At 40.3% G+C, this 19,371-nt stretch overlaps 6 protein-coding genes and 1 non-coding gene across 10 annotated transcripts; 5 read left to right on the forward strand and 2 right to left on the reverse strand.

Annotated features, from left to right (window-relative positions):
* Positions 1 to 191: 191 nt before the first annotated feature.
* LOC110765844 (DUF399 family protein, putative (DUF399 and DUF3411)) lies at positions 192 to 4,857 on the forward strand. The gene is made up of 7 exons (XM_021969084.2): positions 192 to 1,028; positions 1,144 to 1,273; positions 1,445 to 1,975; positions 2,389 to 2,496; positions 2,661 to 3,209; positions 3,670 to 3,783; positions 4,507 to 4,857. Exons 1-7 carry the CDS (start codon positions 334 to 336, stop codon positions 4,648 to 4,650), a joined length of 2,271 nt encoding a protein of 756 aa, XP_021824776.1. The 5' UTR covers positions 192 to 333; the 3' UTR covers positions 4,651 to 4,857.
* Positions 4,858 to 5,117: 260 nt separating this feature from the next.
* Positions 5,118 to 8,357, reverse strand: LOC110765850 (cation/H(+) antiporter 15-like). Its single transcript, XM_021969088.2, has 3 exons — positions 8,002 to 8,357; positions 6,674 to 7,675; positions 5,118 to 6,511 (listed from the first exon to the last, which is right to left on the reverse strand). The coding sequence occupies exons 1-3, from the start codon at positions 8,239 to 8,241 to the stop codon at positions 5,303 to 5,305; spliced, it is 2,451 nt and encodes an 816-aa protein (XP_021824780.1). The 5' UTR covers positions 8,242 to 8,357; the 3' UTR covers positions 5,118 to 5,302.
* A 444-nt stretch (positions 8,358 to 8,801) lies between these two features.
* On the forward strand, positions 8,802 to 8,874 carry TRNAR-ACG (transfer RNA arginine (anticodon ACG)). The gene has a single exon. It is a non-coding gene; the product is annotated as a tRNA-Arg (tRNA).
* A 1,329-nt stretch (positions 8,875 to 10,203) lies between these two features.
* LOC148297033 (protein EARLY RESPONSIVE TO DEHYDRATION 15-like) lies at positions 10,204 to 11,223 on the forward strand. 2 transcript variants are annotated; one of them, XM_088248379.1, is made up of 3 exons: positions 10,204 to 10,342; positions 10,436 to 10,765; positions 10,854 to 11,223. In XM_088248379.1, exons 2-3 carry the CDS (start codon positions 10,483 to 10,485, stop codon positions 11,021 to 11,023), a joined length of 453 nt encoding a protein of 150 aa, XP_088104505.1. In that variant the 5' UTR covers positions 10,204 to 10,342; positions 10,436 to 10,482; the 3' UTR covers positions 11,024 to 11,223. The 2 variants fall into 2 exon arrangements, with proteins under 2 accessions (XP_088104505.1, XP_088104506.1); XM_088248380.1 differs by having other exon boundaries at positions 10,857 to 11,223.
* A 5-nt stretch (positions 11,224 to 11,228) lies between these two features.
* LOC110765888 (Heavy metal transport/detoxification superfamily protein) lies at positions 11,229 to 11,933 on the reverse strand. Of its 2 annotated transcripts, XR_015833673.1 has the most exons (3): positions 11,791 to 11,933; positions 11,618 to 11,693; positions 11,415 to 11,523 (listed from the first exon to the last, which is right to left on the reverse strand). XR_015833673.1 is itself a non-coding variant. In XM_088248381.1 (2 exons), the coding sequence occupies exons 1-2, from the start codon at positions 11,700 to 11,702 to the stop codon at positions 11,366 to 11,368; spliced, it is 243 nt and encodes an 80-aa protein (XP_088104507.1). In that variant the 3' UTR covers positions 11,229 to 11,365. The 2 variants fall into 2 exon arrangements, 1 of the variants encoding a protein (XP_088104507.1); XM_088248381.1 differs by lacking the exon at positions 11,791 to 11,933 and having other exon boundaries at positions 11,229 to 11,523; positions 11,618 to 11,702.
* Positions 11,934 to 11,949: 16 nt separating this feature from the next.
* On the forward strand, positions 11,950 to 15,304 carry LOC110765883 (staphylococcal-like nuclease CAN2). 2 transcript variants are annotated; one of them, XM_021969128.2, is made up of 8 exons: positions 11,950 to 12,976; positions 13,111 to 13,166; positions 13,252 to 13,366; positions 13,471 to 13,581; positions 13,689 to 13,876; positions 13,965 to 14,021; positions 14,123 to 14,351; positions 14,479 to 15,304. In XM_021969128.2, the coding sequence occupies exons 1-8, from the start codon at positions 12,809 to 12,811 to the stop codon at positions 14,587 to 14,589; spliced, it is 1,035 nt and encodes a 344-aa protein (XP_021824820.2). In that variant the 5' UTR covers positions 11,950 to 12,808; the 3' UTR covers positions 14,590 to 15,304. The 2 variants fall into 2 exon arrangements, with proteins under 2 accessions (XP_021824820.2, XP_088104504.1); XM_088248378.1 differs by lacking the exons at positions 14,123 to 14,351; positions 14,479 to 15,304 and having other exon boundaries at positions 13,965 to 14,025.
* Positions 15,305 to 15,623: 319 nt separating this feature from the next.
* LOC110765884 (staphylococcal-like nuclease CAN2) lies at positions 15,624 to 18,094 on the forward strand. Its single transcript, XM_021969129.2, has 9 exons — positions 15,624 to 15,936; positions 16,202 to 16,257; positions 16,384 to 16,498; positions 16,600 to 16,710; positions 16,808 to 16,995; positions 17,077 to 17,133; positions 17,217 to 17,376; positions 17,460 to 17,528; positions 17,718 to 18,094. Exons 1-9 carry the CDS (start codon positions 15,772 to 15,774, stop codon positions 17,814 to 17,816), a joined length of 1,020 nt encoding a protein of 339 aa, XP_021824821.2. The 5' UTR covers positions 15,624 to 15,771; the 3' UTR covers positions 17,817 to 18,094.
* The last annotated feature ends 1,277 nt before the right edge of the window (positions 18,095 to 19,371 follow it).

A 19,371-nucleotide genomic window follows, 5' to 3' on the forward strand; every position in this document is an offset into this window, starting at 1 on the left:
CACCCCAAATTTGGTCCGTCTCCTCCTGTACCTGGCAGATAATAATAAGAAAGTCGGACTATTGGATAAAGTTGATAAGTGACCAGATTTTTTTCACCATCCAGAAAAGTTTCAAAGTATTTTCCAAATTTATGTGACGAAGAAAACCTCAATTTCCGACTCAAAAAAAAGAAAATAAAAAACTGAATGATTGAAAGCGCCTAAACGTAAACGAAAAACGAACCAGACAGCCCATGCTTCTAAATCCGAAAATCAACGACCCTCTGCCCTCCTCTCTTTCAGATAGACCAATGTGGGACTGCCTGTTAAACATTTTCTCCGCAAAAACAAAGAATGAAGACCCACGCTAACAGAGGCTTCGCCACAACTGGACCACTCCACGTAACATCTCTTCCCCGAGCCTCACCGGAAATTTCCCTTCGCCGCCAACTTCCAACCGGATTCCACGTTTTTCGGCGAGTTTCATACGGTAAAGGCCACCGCACCAAAATCTCCGTCATTCTCCGCCAGAATCCGGCCGAAACTTCCGAGCAGAATATCGCAAATTCGATAGAAAGTGCTGACGATTGCAACGAAGCTCGCCGGAGTTCGCTCCACACGAGGCGACACGCACTACTCGCTCCTTCGCTGGCGCTCGGCGCGTGGTTTCTAAAATCGACAGTGGCCAGCGCGGAGGACGCTCCGTCGCCACCACCGTCGCCGTCACAAACCGTACCAGTGCCGACAGCTGATGAGAAGAAAAAAGAGGAGGATGCGATAACGTCAAGAATATACGACGCGTCGGCGATTGGAGAGCCCGTGTCTTTGGGGAAGGACAAGAGCAAGGTGTGGGAGAAGGTGATGAATGCTCGGATATTGTACTTAGGTGAAGCCGAACAGGTTCCGATTCGTGACGACAAAGAATTGGAGCTGGAGATTGTAAAGAACTTGTGGAAAAGGTGTTTGGAGAGTGAGCGAGCCTTATCTTTAGCTCTTGAAGCATTTCCTTCTGATCTTCAGGACCAGCTCAATCAGTATATGAAGAAAAGGTTCTCTCTTAAATATTATATCTATCTAGCTTTTTATGTATAATTTACATTTCACACTCACTTGTATATTTTCTGTATTGCTTGTATTGATGCCTGCGCATATATGATGGCACAGCATAGATGGAGATGCTTTGAAGTCCTACACATCACATTGGCCACCTCAACGCTGGCATGAGTATGAGCCCCTTCTAAGTTACTGTCGCGACAATGGAGTTCGGCTTGTGGCTTGTGGTACTCCACTCAAGGTATTCTTACATTGCTTTCCTATAAATCAAACTAGCTAGCATCAATATATAATGGTGTATCTGGTACTGGTTGATTACTTAAGATTGTATTTTCTGCCACTTCTTAATTTTAGAGTGTGTATAGTAGGTTAATGAATAAAGAATGCATAGTGATTACTTTGGTTTTCATAGGTTTTACGGACTGTCCAATCGGAGGGAATTAGTGGGCTTTCAAAGGCTGATCGTAAAGCGTATGCTCCTCCAGCAGGTTCAGGTTTTATCTCAGGCTTCACTTCTAGCACAAGCAGAACACCACTTGATTCGAATTCTCCGAATCAATCTGTGCCTTTTGGGCCAAGCTCATATCTTTCTGCACAAGCAAGAGTGGTTGAGGATTATACTATGTCCCAGATTATCTTACAGGCCATGGTGGATGGAGGAGCAAATGGTATGCTAGTGGTGGTGACAGGTGCAAGCCATGTTAGATATGGGATTAGAGGGACAGGACTGCCAGCTAGAATTTCAAAAAAGTTGCAAAAGAAAAACCAAGTAGTTATATTACTTGATCCTGAAAGACAGCACATACGACAGGAGGGAGAAGTTCCTGTTGCTGATTTCTTGTGGTATTCTGCTGCCAGCCCCTGCAACAGGAATTGTTTTGATCGTGCTGAAATTTCCCGAGTTATGAATGCAGCAGGCAGGAGGCGAGATGCCCTTCCACAGGTTAGTATTCTTATTAAGTTTTTTTTCTTTTGGTTTTTCTGGGAAATTATAGCTCCTACCAATCTCCCCTTAATGCATGCAGTAGGAGGTTACTTGTAGGTGGTATGTAGTTTTAATGCAACTAGTAGTTGACTGTTATGGTGGTTTTAGTTGTCAAGAAAAAAAGAGGGATTGTCTTATGCTATGATGAAACTAGAGGGATCATCTTAAACAACATGAATTGTTTATTTAGCCGAAATTTCACCTTTTCCAAAATGTAATTTTGGATTTAACAGATGATATTTGGATAACCGAGGTGAGGTGTCCTGTGTAGTGGGTTTGCAAGTCGCACGTGCTTTTAGACAAATATCAACTCTCCTTAATAATGTTTTTTTCCTTCTCTCAAGAAGACCAGACTGTGACATGCTTTTCAGGATCTTCAAAAAGGACTGGATCTTGGTTTGGTATCTCCAGAGGTATTACAGAACTTCTTTGATCTGGAGCAGTATCCTCTTATTTCAGAACTCACTCAACGTTTCCAGGTGTGCAGATTTGAAATTTTTATCTGTTAACTTATCTCATATTTGTAATGGAAGGAAAGGTGAAAACCAATTGATGTCAATGAACCTAATTTTGAAGAGTTTGACAAACAAAAAAGCCTAATTTTGAAGAGCACGTAAGTTTACTTTAGCTTATCTTGATGCAGGGTTTCAGGGAAAGATTGTTGGCAGATCCTAAGTTCTTGCATAGATTAGCCATCGAAGAAGCTATATCAATAACTACCACTCTCTTTGCACAGTATGAGAGGCGCAAAGAAAATTTCTTTGAAGAGCTGGACTATGTTATCACAGACACTCTAAGGGGATCAGTTGTTGATTTCTTTACAGTGTGGCTTCCTGCCCCGACATTGTCGTTTCTTTCATATGCTGATGAGATCAATGTGCCTGATAGCATGGATGCTATTAAAGGTCTCATTGGGTCCATCCCAGATAATGCATTTCAAAAGAATCTTGTGGGGAAGGATTGGAGTATCAATTATAGACTTGCATCTGTGCTTTTGGGTGGTCTAAAACTAGCTGGTGTTGGAATTATTTCCAGTATTGCGGCTGTTGCTGCCTCAAATGGTCTGTTTGCAGTTCGCAGATTTATTAATCCAGCTCTGGTCATTAATCAGCAAAAGAAAAGAACTCCAATACTTAAAACGGCGATAATCTATGGAGGCTTTCTTGGAACATCGGCAAATCTCCGTTATCAGGTAGAGATGTACTTGTCTAATTACTGTAACAGTAATCAAATTACAATTAAGGTTAACAGTCCACCAAAAACAAAAACAACAATAGAACAGCCAAATAAAGTAAACTAGCAACTCAAGGAACAACTAGTGACTCATGAAACAGCAGCAACCCATGAGAATGAACAAAGAAAAATGGTATATCTCAAAATTATTTTGAAGTCGATGGCCACAAAAGATGCTTCCATTTTGAAAAGATAAAAAGAGAGAAAAAGAAAACTGAGCTACAACCTGTTAAATTGGAGCCAAGTTGGCATCTTTTCTGCCTTATATATCAGAATGAACCTCATAAAGTCAGTCTTTCCAAGATTATATAGGATAGGACAATTTTCTTTTCAGTATAACTAAATAAAAGCATATTTATACATCTTAATCATGTCTTATATTTCCTTTGGCATTAACTTGAATGTTGATTATAATGCAGATTATTGCTGGAGTAATAGAACATCGACTTTCTGACGAATTTTCTTCTCAAACATTACTTGTAAATATGCTGTCTTTTGTTTCTCGGACAATAAACTCTTATTGGGGAACTCAGGTTAGAATCATCTTGATATTCTGCAAGTTTAAATTCATTTGTTCCTTTACTTTTCAAAGATTAACTAAGCCATGGCGACCATATTATTACTCTTCCTGAAACCCATGTATTGGAACCTGGCTCATCCCATGATTGTGTTAGTTGTAATTATGTACGCTATGTGTGTATTATTGGGGAACTATGGTTAGAATCATCTTGATATTCTGCAAGTTTAAATTCATTTGTTCCTTTACTTTTCAAAGATTGACTAAGCCATGGCGACCATATTATTACTCTTCCTGAAACCCATGTGTTGGAACCTGGCTCATCCCATGATTGTGTTAGTTGTAATTATGTACGCTATGTGTATAGAGAATATATACTTCGCAGAGTGAAAGACGGGGATCTTTTTCAGAATGTCTTAAGAGAATAATTTATAATATGTAAGCCATGTGTTTAGAGAACCTGGCACATTCCATTATTGTATTTATTTGTAATTATGTTCATTATTATGTATTCTGTCAGTAGTACACTGTTGTTTATATAACCCTTTCATAAACTATGTGGATCTTTTTCTAGCTTTTATTTGGTTTTGTTTTATGTGAGCCCTTGTTGCAATCCTTGTGAATCACTTGATCTTGATTAATCTTCTATGCGAACCTTTGTTGGTCACAATAACTAAAATGCAATTAGATAAGCTTGTTGCCCAATGTTGTTTCTGATGTATCCTCTTGACTGCTGCAGCAATGGATTGATCTTGCACGCTTTACTGGTCTGCAAACGCGGAAGAGTGAATCGTCCCAAACGCCAGATTCTACTAACCAAATGCCAGCACTGGAATGTAACAACACAGAGGAGACAAATGTAGATGAAATCCAGAACAAATGAGGTGATATCCCACTTTATGTCTTCATACCAATTAGCAGATTTTGCTCTAAAAGCTGCTGGGAGAGATCTCAAAGAAACGGATTTTGGTCCTTAGCTTTACATGTATTACTTCAATTACGTACCCAATTGTAAATTGCTTATGCGCTTGTAAGATACAATTCTTTCAATTTTGATGATCACAATCAAAGGCAATATTCTATAATTAAATGCTCTGTGTGTGTGTGTGTAGCAAAATGAGTGGGGAAACCTTGATGAAGAGATATATGTTTCTCTTCAAAGTTCAAACCATTGATTGGAGTTTTCTTCCCTACTGTTACTGAACTAATGGTAGGGTTGGAGGGTATGAAGAGTGCCAAAGATGCGGGATTTGAAGCCGGATGCTTTGCAGGTGATCCATGTGCTTCAAAAGGAATTAAAGAGAGTCTTTCCATGAAAGGATCTCTAATCTAGATGCGGCTACACTTGTCATGAGTGGTTGTAGAATGTTTTGTCACAAATTGGGCCTCGTAAATGTAATGAGGTTGCAGATCAGACGTGTAAAATTTCGTTGACAACATATAAAGGAAAAATCAAAGGGCAAAAATGAATGGGTCTAAGTTTGAAAAGGAAAGAGAAGACCAAGACAAGACGAAGAGTTTCTAAGCTCTAAGCTCTATTTCCTATCATGTTCATTGACTGTAATTGTCCACGATCCTCTTACTGTTTCCTCAGGTGCATCATGAATTAGCGGTTCTCTGTCAATTGGTTGATTCCGGCTAACCGGTTTTCCTCCTATTCTCTGTTGTTGCAACACTAATACAGAAACTGAACAATGAAAGTCCGGGGAAGCAAGCATGTCTCCGACGATTCCAAGCTCTGGGCACTCACTCCACTCACCAAGCCCTGAAAGAAGCGGAGAGTCCTGATGGTGCCTCCCTACCAACATCAAATCAAAACAATCCACCATTGATTTGATAACAGCAGACAACCGTGCTCCATCTCTTACCACCTCCTCCACAACAACAAACCGCTCGTTGTCTCCATTGGCTACCCGGTATTCCTCAAGCAAGTCAGAGTCCCGCTTCCGGTCTTTACTATTTTCTTCTCCAAAGAGAAGGAACCGTGCAACTGTTAAGTCCACACTTGGATGCCTTGCCATGCGAGCGCCATAGGCCAGTGCCTCTGTATCATCTGCACCACCAATGAAGATCACAGCAACATGGCATATATACCGGCTGGTTAGCATTGACACCGACCCGCCTAGGACCCCTCGATCGATGAGAATTCCAACTGAGCAAGGTGCCTTTTCGAGGACATTGATGTTCATGGACTGGAGGGGTCGGTTCACTGACCCAATGCTGCCATCTATGGCCCATTGCTTGTGAAACGGCATGATCACAAGGTTTACCCTCTTCTCAAATGCTAACCGGCAAATATCATCATGCATTGATACATAACTCGAGATGGAAGTGAATGCTTGGATGGTGGCGTACCCTTCATTGTATTGCTCGTATTGCCTCATGGCTTTGACAATATGGCCAGACTGGCTGTTCTCTAAGTTGTCATGGGGACGGTGTGACACAAGAACAGGGTTGGTTCGCCCCACAAGCTCAGTGAGGACGAGGGCTATGACTGCAACAGGGTTCTGTTCTGTAGCATTTGATACTTCCAGGACGTTTATGAATGTGGGAACGTTCTCTTGGTTGTGGATGCATGCTAGGATTCGGAGCTCTGACTCACGTTTCAAATGCTGGATTGTACTTCTTCTCGTCACTGCGTATTGCTTTGAAGGATCATAAAGATATTTTATCAAGGGCGTTACCACTGCTGTTATGAGCACCACTGAGATCACGACCAGCGCAAATTCTTGATCAGTCAGAACCTGTAAAAAAATTCATCATATCATTCAAGATTAGCATTGGTACTCACTCAAAGTAGTTAGAGAAAAATGCACAACAGAATCTGTAAGGGCCAATGGATGGAGAAGGTGCTGCTGAGAACTTCAAAAGTAAATGAGAGAGTTTCAAGTGATTGAGACTCAGACCTTGCTTTGCTTAAACAGGTTGAACATGACAAGCTCTGTGATGCCTTTTGAGTTGAGGATGAGGCCAAGCACAAAAGCTTGGCGCAGAGGCACATCAAAATAGCTGGCTGGCAACATTACAGCTCCTATCTTCACCAGGCTAGAAAAGATAACAACCACCCCCACAATCCACAAAGACCGAGGATGAATCCTGAAGATGTTCGTTTTCAGCCCACTATTGGCAAGGTAAGTTGGATAGAATATTCCTGTAGCAATGATTTCCACCTTTGTCACCAAAGCTGCTCCCAAGGGCGGTCCTTCAGGCACCGCATAGCCAAGCACTAGGGGTCCAAGTAAGAAATGCTGGCTTACAAGCTCACTGATAAATCCACACAAAAGAACAAAGAGGAAAATGGTGACAATATATGACTCCTTGACAGATTTCCCTTCCTCTATACGGTTTAGCATCCATAGTATGATTGGTCTGAGCACATACGTAATGCCAAGCACAAATGCTAGTGCTGATAGTAGTTCAAACATTGGAATTAATAAACTCCTGGTCCTATTATCCAAAATTGCCATACCAATCGCGACCAGGACAATGCCGAGAACATCACAAAACATTGTTATAGAGAGGGCCAGGCGGCCCAGTTCGGTGTTCATGAGTTTGAGCTCAGCTAGTAAACAAGCGACAACAAGGGAACTTGATATACACTGTGATCCAGCTATACATGGAAGTGCCATCTTAAGGGTTTCGTCCATGGGGAGATAGTTCATCATAATTAAGACTAGGCATTCAGGGAGCGCCAAGGTGAAGAAGAACACTGAAATTCCAATGGTCACCGCCCTTCTATCTGGCTTTAACATTCTTCCCACATTCATCTTCACTCCTATTGAAAAAAGGAAGAACATGAGGCCGAATGTTGCAGTAGTTTCAAACACATTGGCGCCTTTTACGGGGAAGAGGGTGCGTGAGATTTCCTTTCTATGCCCCAGAACTGACGGTCCGAAAATTATGCCACCCTGACAACGACACATAATTTTCATTTGTTAGATACATGCACAATGAGAAGGATATAGCTAGCTAGGTAATGACCCTTTTCCTTACTAAATGCTACACATTGATTTTCAAATTCATACATGTATAGGATAATCATATCAAACTTTTTTTCTTATCTTTTTTTGTTCAACTAGGTTGTTTGATTCTTCATTTTTAACGAGTATTTACTTTGTTTATATACCCTTTAATGCAGAAAGCTAAACAATCCGACATGGTGAATTCTCGCATATATAGAAATTATGCAAAAAACTACGTATAAGTTTTGTCAATATAGAGATTGAAACCTTACAACAATTTGAGAAACGATAGTGGACTGTCCCATAGGTTTGAGACAGAGATTGATCAACTGTGAAACTACGCCAATTACAGACAACTGCAGCAAAAGAAGAGATGTAGCGGAACGCAGAGGGCTTCTGTGGCGCCACACACCCCCGGAAGCTATGCTGCTGTGGGGATCTTGGCAAACCAAAGTCACATTATCTATTGCCTGTTGGATTTCTCCAATCAAGTGATTTATTTCCATGCCCATCTTGATCAAACTTTGCTTGCAGGAAGAACAAGAACAAAAACAAGAAAGAAAGAAAGAAGAAAGAAGAAAGAAGAAAGAAGAAAGAAGTGAAGGCAACAGCTACCATACACATGCGCACACACACACACTCAGAGAGAAATGGGAGGTGAAGCTGATATCTTGGAATTTATATTATTGACGGGCATTCATACAACAAATGGACTTCACATATCCTACAAAATAGAATTATCTAAATTCGAGCCTTGAGAAATTTGCGGCTACTGAGCTATATTTGTATATCAAACATGCATATCAATCCTTGTCACGCATGAGTTTATATATTATGTGTTAAGTTCTATAATCATTTTAGTCATCGACCGTGTGATGTTGCGAATTTTCGACAAAGTGAGGATCTCATGAAGAAATTTAAGGTTGTTTAGTGAGGTGCTCGATGATCAATGCCATCAATTTATACGGTTTCCATTCCATGTCTTCCCCAAAAGCCCAAACGTCAGTGTGTCTTGCTCGTTAATTACAAGTAACGAATGTGTTCATTAATGACAACAGAAGAATCAACAAGCGACTCTGTGGCCCAATGGATAAGGCGCTGGTCTACGGAACCAGAGATTCTGGGTTCGATCCCCAGCAGAGTCGTCCTTTTATTTGTGTTTTTTTGTCCTACCGAACCAAATAAAACCAAAGCTAGTTAGTTTTTCACCGTATATATTTATGAGTAAGGCTCTGTATTATTTATTTTTTGTCCACCCACCCCCATCATTTATACCAACCAAAATTTGAGATTTTATTTTTGTAAAATTCGGTAATAAGAGAAAATTTCACAAATGACACGAATTAGAGATTATTCCCAAGTGTCACTTTAACCCAAAATTAAGGTTATGGTTCATCTCAATTAAAATGTGTTACTATGTATTATTTATGATGACCCAATTTGAATCTAGGTCACACCTTAACATAATTTTTCCCTCGCGTGGTATCAGTGCAGTTATGAATTAGTTCAGTTGATTAAGAGCATTTCCACCTAGAGGATCTAGTCCGTGACAAAGGCCCCCTAGGCCCCTAATTCAGTTTCCAGCACCCAAGTCTTGCTGGGCTCCACCAACGTAGGCAAGCCCAAAGGCAAGACTTGCTTGGGTTGCTGCTTGGGCAAACTGACCTAATGCTGACATTATTATGACGTGAGCAATCAATTTAAATAACAAACAAATTGAAAAAAAAAAAAAGGGAAAAAAATATACCAAAAATTTCAGATTTTTTATTATTATAAATACCTAGCCATATTATTCACTTCTCACACCAAAACTCTATATAAATTCCTCTTCTCATATCTCATGTGAATAGTGGTTACTCTTGGGTTGCTATGGCAATGGGTGGAAAACCAAAAAAAAAAAGAAAAGGCTAGAGCAGACACTATTCATATAAATAGTAACAACCTTTTTCTCCCCTTATCTTTTATTATCATGACAAATGAGTAAAAATGCTCTAAAATAGTGTGTCTTCTCCCTTATTCAAGTCCGAATTCCCTTCTTCGTAATAGTACATTAGATTTTTTTTGTTCAGAAATAGTAAATTAGATTGATCTAAAATAATTTAAACGATAAAATTCTCTGCCATAATGGTATACTCGTGTAGTATACGTGTAAAGTATCGGGTATGTTGATAAGTGGATAAGACTGAAGCGGCTTTTGGCGGGTCCCCTTATGGCGTGGCCTAGAAATACAATAAACCAATGCGGTGGGCCCTCTGTCAGATCCACTGCACCCGAACCTCGAAAATAAATAATAATAAAAAAAGAAAACGTTGGGCCTGTGGGCATATCTACCAGTTTTGGACTTGGAAAACTAGCGGAACAATTTCTCGTGGGCCCAATTCTCATTTTTGTCGTCATTTTACCCCAACTCACTCACTCAGTGGACCCACCGACCACACTCTTTTGACCCCTTTCGATAAATAAATAATTTAATTAATTAATTTTGTCTGGTTTCCTTCTTAATTTGCCTATTTATAGTCTGAGAGTCGCAGCCTAAAGATTACGGATATTTTTTACTCTTATCCTCATCCGCTGATTCATCATCATCGCCTTCGACGCTCCAGATTCTTTAGGGTTTCTCTCTCTCTCTCTCTCTTCTAAATAATTTTGCGAGTTTTTGTTTGTTCATTCGTTCGTATTTTGATTGTTGAGCGACCTCGTTTTCAGATTCATCACAGTTGCAGCAGCAGCAGCAGCAAAACAGCGAACTGGCGATGGACGTGATTTCCAGGAGGACGACGACGACATCGTCGACTTTGAATCCGAACGCTCCGATGTTCGTACCTTTGGCGTATCGGACGGTGGAGGACTTCTCTACCGAGTGGTGGGCCCTGGTCCAGTCCTCCCCTTGGTTCCAAGACTACTGGCTCCAGGAGCGCTTCCAAGATCCCCAAAACGACCCCTTCTTATCCGATATTCACGATCCTGCCCTCCCCGACGACGTCGATGCTCTCTTCGACGACGATCACTACCCCAACAACAACACACAGGCACAGCGTAAGTAACTCTAAAATCTACTCTTCCGCTCTCAGTAAACTCGCCCGAGTTTCTGATCTAACTCTGTTCCGTCTCTCGTTTCTTGTAGCAGAGGAGGAGGAAGAGGAGAAGGATTTTCACAAGGAGCTGGTTTCCATGGGACTGCTGAAATGGCGAAAGGGTCGGGCTTTGGCTGAGGCTCCCAGGTTCATCGAAAAGGCTCCCAAGATTGTGAACGTGATGAAAGTGAGTCCGCGGGCGATTCAGCAGCCGAGGTAGACCGAGTCGCTGTCTCAGCCTCACTGAGTTTGATTGATTACGTAGTCTCTGTACATAAGAAGCAAGCATGTGTTTTTTATTTATTTTTAGTTTTCAGTCTTCTGTTCATGTACTCTGGTGGTGTGTGCTAACTCTTTTACTTGCTTTCTTTGATCAATAAACTATTGAATCTGATATGAGATGAGATTTGATTTTGTTCATCATCTAATTCAATTTGGGAGGAACCATTTTATTTATTGTAGCAGAGATTACAGTACAAAATTGAAGGCGATGTGAATCCCCTCAAAAGATCAAAACCCTAATAAGATAGAAATTACAGCAATATTTTATGATTATTGTTGTTCAAGAATTTACTACCTCTCCTTGCCCTTCTCCTTCTCCTTCCCAAGTGGTTGCCATCTTTCCAATCTTTTGAAGAACCCTAACGACTTCTTTTGTTGTAACGTTTCCAGTCACTGTGACCTTGTTTAGTTGTGCGTCCACATTATATGTTTCAATATCTGCTAGGGGAAAAATAAAAAAGGAACCAATATTGTTTTAGCAAATCACAAAAATAGATTCAATGGGTTTCTGAGGTATATAAATCAGAATTACCTTCAATCTTCTTGATGGCCTTCAAGATTTTCTTGATGCATTCCTCGCAATGCAAACCTACCTTCAATTCCACAACCTGATGCATGCAACCAATACATGGGAAAATTTCAATCCATTGGCATAAACAAACAAAATCAGACCTGAAGTTTGCAACAAAAGGGGATGGAGCTTACATTTCCCATTCAATTTTGATGGATTGAGCAAGAAAGTAAGAATTGTGAAGTGGGAAGGAGTGTGTTGTTTGCTGTTTACATAGTGAGTCCAAATTGAGAGACATATATTAACAAACAGTGTTGAATTTGGAGGTATTGGATTCTTTACGTGATTGGTGGGAACTTTTTTTTATTTTTTTTTAATTTCTCCACTTTTTGTAAAGCTACTTTGTCTTGATTGCTGACAGCAACTAGCCTCTGCATATATTTGTTAGGGTCGGCAAAAAAATCATGAAGCTGCCGGGTTTGGTTGTGGCAAAGATTGAGAATATATTGTTTTATTACCTGCTTATTCATCAAAGGAGGGCCCAGATTTTGAATGTTAATATTCGGTTCACACAAAGAAATCCAGAAAGAACCGTAAATTTTGGTGGAAGAATAACAAAGGAAAATACCTCTTTTCTTTGCTGTCATCCATTGTTCGGTGGACAGTGGCAAAGAAAAGGAGACTAATGGGTGTCTGTCAACAGACCTCTTGGGTGATGTTTCTACCCATAACCTCAAATTGGGTTTGGATTGAAATTGAAATTGGACCAATTTTTCAAAAGACTGATGATTGGGGCCAATCTGGGCAACCCCACAAGTTGGGTTTGGGCTAATTTCTTTTTTTATGGGCTGAAATTGTTACAATCAACAATGGAAGTGACATTAATGGAGGTTTCCCCGCTCTCTAAATTGTATCTGGTAGTGTAAAGATGAAGCTAAACTCATTAAACCAGAGCTCACACATGTGACAATGAAGATGATGAACTGATATTATTAATATAGACAGGGTGCCCTGTTTTTTCTTTTCATTCCCTTTCTCTGTAGAATTCTTTCACTTCATCATGTGACATGTTTAATGGCCTGCCATGATATATTCCCAAAGATCAAATAAGACCTCTACAATATTGATCAATTGCAACCAGTTTTAGTTTCAGTAACAACCTAAACTGATGAATTTTCTTGTAGCTCTGTGCCTAGGAGGAGCACTTGCAAAATGGGGTTATTGGGAAAGTTCTTCAGGTTCCTCCCATTGGGGCATTGCTGTAAACCAACAACCACTGGCGGCGACTCTGAGTCGCTTGGCCCTCACGGCATCTCTGCTGCCAGACTCGGCATTTGGGCTCTTGCCTACGACCTTTTCAACTTCGAGATCACCTCTCAAGTATGTTTTTTCCAACTTTTTGAAACTGTTGAGAGTCTTTTGTTGCTTAGTGAATTGTAAACTGTAATGTTGAATGTTTCTCAATTCTCATTCAATTTGTATGTGTCAGCTAAGTATATGCATAATGATATTAGGTCCCAGAAGATCTCAGTCGGCATGTTGTCTCATCCAAGAAGGCTCAAGCTAACTGGTAATCAGCAAGCAATTATCTGTCTCATTACTCTACAATTGGGAAGAAAGCAGACGTTGAGAAATTTATGTCCATATATATAAAGGTATAGAAAACTAGTTGAAACATGGAGAGAAGCAGAACAACCACCAAGAACAGAGGAAGAGGCGGCTAGGCTTGTTATACAAACCCTCAAGGGACACAAAAAGGCTGATGTTCAGGTGCATTGCCACAATATTCAATCTGTTACATGTTGCTCAGAGAACGCAACTGTAATTCGGAATATGGTAGCATTAAAAATTCTTTTGTGATTGCTTATCTACAGGGCTTATTGGATTTCTATGGTCTCCCTCGTCCCCATTCTCTTGTCAAAGTTTCTGCTGGGGTCCCAACTTCATTGCCTCAAGGAGTAAAGTTTGAGTTCCAGACACTACCAGTAATGAAAACAATTTTGCTCTCCAATTACTCATTTTCACCACAACCAAACCAAATGCTTGCCCTGAGAGACTAGTTTCGATAGGTGATTCATTTTGGTGAAACCAGGTTGATGCAAAAGCAGTTCCAGATGGCGATGGAGTGACAGTTTATGTCAGCACAGCAGATCCCAGAGAATCCTCCTCTGTTCCGAGCGATGTGCAGATAGCAGCCATCCAAAGATCAGAAGCACGCGCTGATAAGAATTATACTAAGGCAGATGAACTTCACCAAAAAATCATTGATGCTGGATATCGGTACGTAGGATATTTGATCTGCTTCTCTTCTTGCATTAATTAGTCGTTTTCAACACAAGTTTCTGATTGCTTTTACCCCTCCATTCAGGGTACTAAATGTTCAAAATGAGGAGATCCTTGCTCGAAAGTATCGAATTCGACTGAGGTAAAATTTTCTGCTCCTTAATTATGTATTACAACTAGTTGAACTGCACTGCACTGCACTTATTCTACTAGTGAAAGTTGATTGATTTTGAGTGAAAACAGGGGCATAGACGCACCGGAGACTTTAATGCCGTACGGACAAGAAGCCAAAGAGGAGCTGGTTAAGCTTCTTGAGGTCAAGTGCTTGAGGGTCCTTGTCTATGGGGAAGACCGTTATGGCCGCTGTGTAGCTGACGTGTACTGCAATGGCATATTTGCACAGGAAGTAATGCTCAAGAAGGGTGGTGCATGGCATTACACAGCCTACGACCAGCGCTCCGAGTTTGCAAGAGTGAGTAAAATCATATTATTAATTATATATTTACAAAAAATGCAAGTTAAACTAACATAATTTTATACTTTTAAAGTATAATCATTTTTTAGTTTGTAACATTTTATACATGTATCAATCATACTAGTGGGAAGGAGAGGCTCGACGGAGGCAAATTGGGTTATGGGCTTCATCAAACCCTGAGAAGCCATGGGATTGGAGAAAGGATAGGCGTCAAAGGCAGATGACATATTGGTGACAAAATTAAGTTCAGAATGAAACATTCATTATGAGATTATTTATGCCTTTAAGTGCAAGGCAGTAGGTTTATTTGGGGTGAAAAATGAGGTTTTGTGTTGCTATCCTTTTGCACACCAAACCCAAATATCTCACCTACCCTCATAAGCAAATCCCACTAATCAAGGGATAATCCGTACTTGCCATGCCTTCAAGCCTGAAAATAAAAGAAAGCTCCACTACTTGAAGGAAGCCTGCAAAAAAAAGCTCACACCTCTGAGAAGGATCGGCTGCCACTCTCCCATTTTCTCCCTCTCATTGACTAAGGCTCTCAAGCCTCTCTCTCAATGTAAAGTGTATTATGTATAAATCTCAAATATGAAATGCAAATACAAACATAGTGGACGTAGCCCGATTATGGGTGAACCACTCTAAAATCTGTGTTTTATGTGTGTGATTGTGGTTTTGCCTCTCTAATGATGTTGATCCAAAATCCCCCATCAACAGTCTATATTTGAATAGTACAGTGGTTTGCACCTCTCTTCATTTCTCTTTTCAACTGTTGCTGAAAGTTGGGCGCTGCCTATTTGGAGAAGATTGTTGGGTTTGTGCTCAATCAACAATGTAAGGGACATTAATGGAGGTTTCCCTTCTCTAAATGCATCAAACCAGAGTTCACACCATGATGTGCCATGTGAGCTTGAAATGGCAGAGTTTTTACATGCAATGAATTTACTGTTTTATTAACATATAGTCCCCTGTTTTTTCTCTCCCCTGTTCTTTCTTTATAAATTTCTCTGCCTGCCACAGGTTTTATTTTGTGGCCTGCCATAAAATCTTCACATACACAGAGATCAAATAAGCCCTCTACGAATATTGATCATCAATTGTTCAATTGCAAACAGTTTCAGTTTCAGGAACAAACTAAACTGATGAACACAAGAAGAAAAAATCCCACACTTAGACTTGATGCTTACGTTACAGCGTTGACCACGCCACCACACAACTAGCCACGTGTCAATCTGTTTTCTGATCCGTTGCTTGGATTGGATCCTTCCCCCTTCCAATCTCACCAGATTCACCAACCCAAAGTTATCTCATTTCTCTTGTTCTCAAAAACCTTTTCTTTTGCTTCTTTCTTCAGCTTCCGCGTCTAATTCTCTTGTAGCTTTGAGCCTTGCTGGTTGCTGAGGCTCATTGCAAAATGGGGTTGTTGGGGAAGTTCTTAAGGTTCCTGTTGGAGCTGTGGGATTGCTGCAAACCCACAGGCGGCAACTCTGAGTCGCTTGGGCCTCACGGCGTCTCTGCTGCCACAGTCGGCGTTTCGGGTCTTGCCCACGACCTCTTCAATTTTGAGACCACCTCTCAGGTACCTTTTTTTTTCTTTCATACATTTCAGCTGTAATTGAACCCTGTTAACTGTCTTTTGTTGCTTAGTAGATTTGTGAATTGTAATGTTCAATATTTCTCAATTCTCATTCATAAATATAAATAGATAGGTAAGCTGAATCTGAGTACATGCACAATGATATTAGGTTTCAGCCTTTCTGGGTTTTGTTCATTTTCATCTCATTTTATTAAGGTTGACTTTTTAAAAAAAATTCTTCTTCAATCTTCTATGATCATGATTTAAGGTCCCAGAAGGACTCAGTCAGCATGTTGTTTCATCCAAGAAGGCTCAAGCTAACTGGTAATCAGCAAGCAATTATCTATCTCATTAGTTTAGAATTGGGAAGAAGAAAAAAAAAGGTCTTCAGAAATTTATCTCCATATAATTGGCTGAATTTGACTTCTCCAACTTTCCAAATATGTAAAGGTACAGAAAACTAGTTGCGACGTGGAGAGAAGCAAAGCCACCACCAAGAACAGACGAACAGGCGGCTAAGCTTGTTATACAAACCCTCAAGGGACACAAAAAGGCTGATGTCCAGGTACATTGCCACAATATTCAACCTGTTACATGTTTCTCAGAACACAATTATAATTTGGAATGTGGTAACATAAAATTTCTTTTGTGATTGCTTATCTACAGGGCTTATTGGCTTTCTATGGTCTCCCTCATCCCAATACTCTGGTCCAAGTTTCTGCTGGGGTCCCAACTTCATTGCCTCAAGGAGTAAAGTTTGAGTTCCAGACACTACCAGTAATAAAAACAATATTGCTCTCCAAGAACTCATTTATACCACAACCAGGTACCTTGAAACTAGTTCTGATGGGAAAAATCGTTTTGATGAAACCAGGTCGATGTAAAAGCAATTCCTGATGGAGATACAGTGACTGTGTATGTCAGCACAGAAGATCCCAGAGAATCTTCCTGTGTTCCGAGCGATGTGAAGACAGCAGCCATCCAAAGATCAAAAGCACGCGCTAAGAGGAATTATACGAAGGCAGATGAACTTCACAAAAAAATCATTGATGCTGGATATCGGTAGGATGTTGATATGCCTCTTCTTGCATTAATTAATCGTTTTCAACACAAGTTTCTAATTGCTTTTACCACTCCATTCAGGGTACTGAATGTTCAAAATCAGGAGATCCTTGCCCGAAAGTATCGGATTCGACTGAGGTAAAATTTTATGCTTAATTAGAGGGTGCACTGCACTTGGTCTTCTAGTGAAAGTTAATTGATTCTGAGGAAAAAAAAAACAGGGGTATAGACTCGCCGGAGAGTTCAATGCCGTATGGAAAAGAAGCCAAACAGGAGTTGGTTAAGCTTATTGAGGGCAAGTGCTTGAGGGTCCTTGTCTATGGAGAAGACCGTTATGGCCGTTGTGTAGGTGACATATATAGCAATGGCATATTTGCACAGGTAATATATATCACATAACTTTAATATCTGTCTGCTACAAAATACCAACAAGTCTTCTGATCTCCGTTTTCGATCTCAACCAGGAAGTAATGCTCAAGAAGGGGTGTGCATGGCATTACACCGCCTACGACCAGCGCTCAGAACTTGCAAGAGTGCGTAAAATCATATTATGAATTACTGATCTAGTTTTTTAAAAATATAAACAAAAACTAATAACTAGATAAAAATTGTGAGTTGGGAAATAAAACATAATTAAAACAGAAAAACCTTTAAGTAGTATGATCGTTTCTATTTTCAACTTCTTCACTCATAATATATAGTATGTCGTTTATTTATAATAGTGGGAAGAAGAGGCTCGATTGAAGCGAGTTGGGTTATGGGCTTCATCAAATCCTGAGAAGCCGTGGGAATGGAGAAAGCATAGACGCGATGCCAGATGACATATATATTCTTGACCAGAGGATGAGTTCATTCACATTCATAATCGCCATCTCTGCAGCAAGTAGCCTCCAGCCTCCAGCCCAAGTTGTGATCGTCCAAGCACAGTCCCAAAATTGACAAGTCCCCAGGTGGAGGAGGTTGGGAAATGGCACAGACAACGATGAAATGAGAAGAACACATATGTTATGCTTTTCGCATGTTTTATTCTTATAATTGATTGATATTGGAGACCTTTGAACGTTTTATATGGGAAAAATTGCACCTGCATTAGCTTTAACTCCAGAGTTAGTCCAAAGACAAAACTAAGATAAATTTATATGGATCACAAGATCTCGAGTGTAGAAACAAATACTTTGAACCACTTGACCAAAGGTAGACTTTGATTGCAAATAGAGTTCATATATACTTTATGGATCCAAAATCTGGGACTGTTAGGTTAACGAGAAGCTCCAAAAAATCATTTCTACACCCAAAGCCTAACCGAACCAACACCATCACCTAATGCACTAATTGAGCACGCCACCAAAATCGATGCCATTCATATATGAGTTGGAAGTACAAAAAATGGTAAAAGGTAACAAAATTGCAAGAGAGACTTTATAAAAGCTCCTACCCCATTTCAAAATGAACTAATGCCCTATTAACAAGGTTATTTAATAGGGCTTCTTTTTCTAAAGCAATTCTAGTCTGCTGGAAAATTTGGGAGGCGAGGAATAACCTTCCTTTTCGAGACATCCAACCTCATCCTGCTATGTGTATTCATCTTGCTACTTTGCATGGTATGGACTACAGGAAGCAGAATCACACCACTAAACCTATAATTAATAGACATATGGACATCAAATGGCATCCTCCTCCTGTTGGGGGTCAAAATTAATTTTGATGGGTGAGTCCAAGAGTTACAAAGATCAACTAGATTTGTAATTAGGGATAGTGAGGGCCATGTACTCCTTGCTGGTGCTAAGAAGACTGGGGAGTCGACAATCACGATAGCTGAAGGCATTGCCTTGCGAGATGACCTAGTTCATGCTCTTGACCATGGTTGGCGAAATCTGATTGTAGAAGGGGACTCCAAATTGATAATTGATTGTGTCCTAAGGAAGGTTTCAATTCCTTGGAGAGTTGCTATGCATTAGCTAGGTTGGGCCATGGTCTGACCTCCTCTTGTATTTGGGAGCATGGTCTTCCCTTATTAGTTGTATCTCCTTTCTATTTTGACCTCTTTGGACCTTCATGATCTTGATGTTGTAATTTTCTTTTCCGCATAAAAAATGGTTATTTAAAACAAGCTCCTTTTATTAACGGAATCTAGCCCAATGGAAAAAGACTTTGACTTTCAAACAAGAGGCCACAATACGCTAATCACCTCCAGCAATTTCTTGATAGGCAAACATTAACTTGTCATTGGTTCCACCAGAATGACTTCGAGGACGACAATGGCACTGCAAGTCCACCACTAAAGCCCTCCACCGGAAAAGAACCGCTTGAGTACATAGAATGCAGTATTTTCCATTCTTGCTTCAGGTCCACCACGTCGAAGCAAAGAATTAATTA

This window comes from Prunus avium, chromosome 2 (genome assembly GCF_965620075.1).
Source record: "Prunus avium chromosome 2, drPruAviu1.hap1.1, whole genome shotgun sequence".
Taxonomy (NCBI): domain Eukaryota; kingdom Viridiplantae; phylum Streptophyta; class Magnoliopsida; order Rosales; family Rosaceae; genus Prunus; species Prunus avium.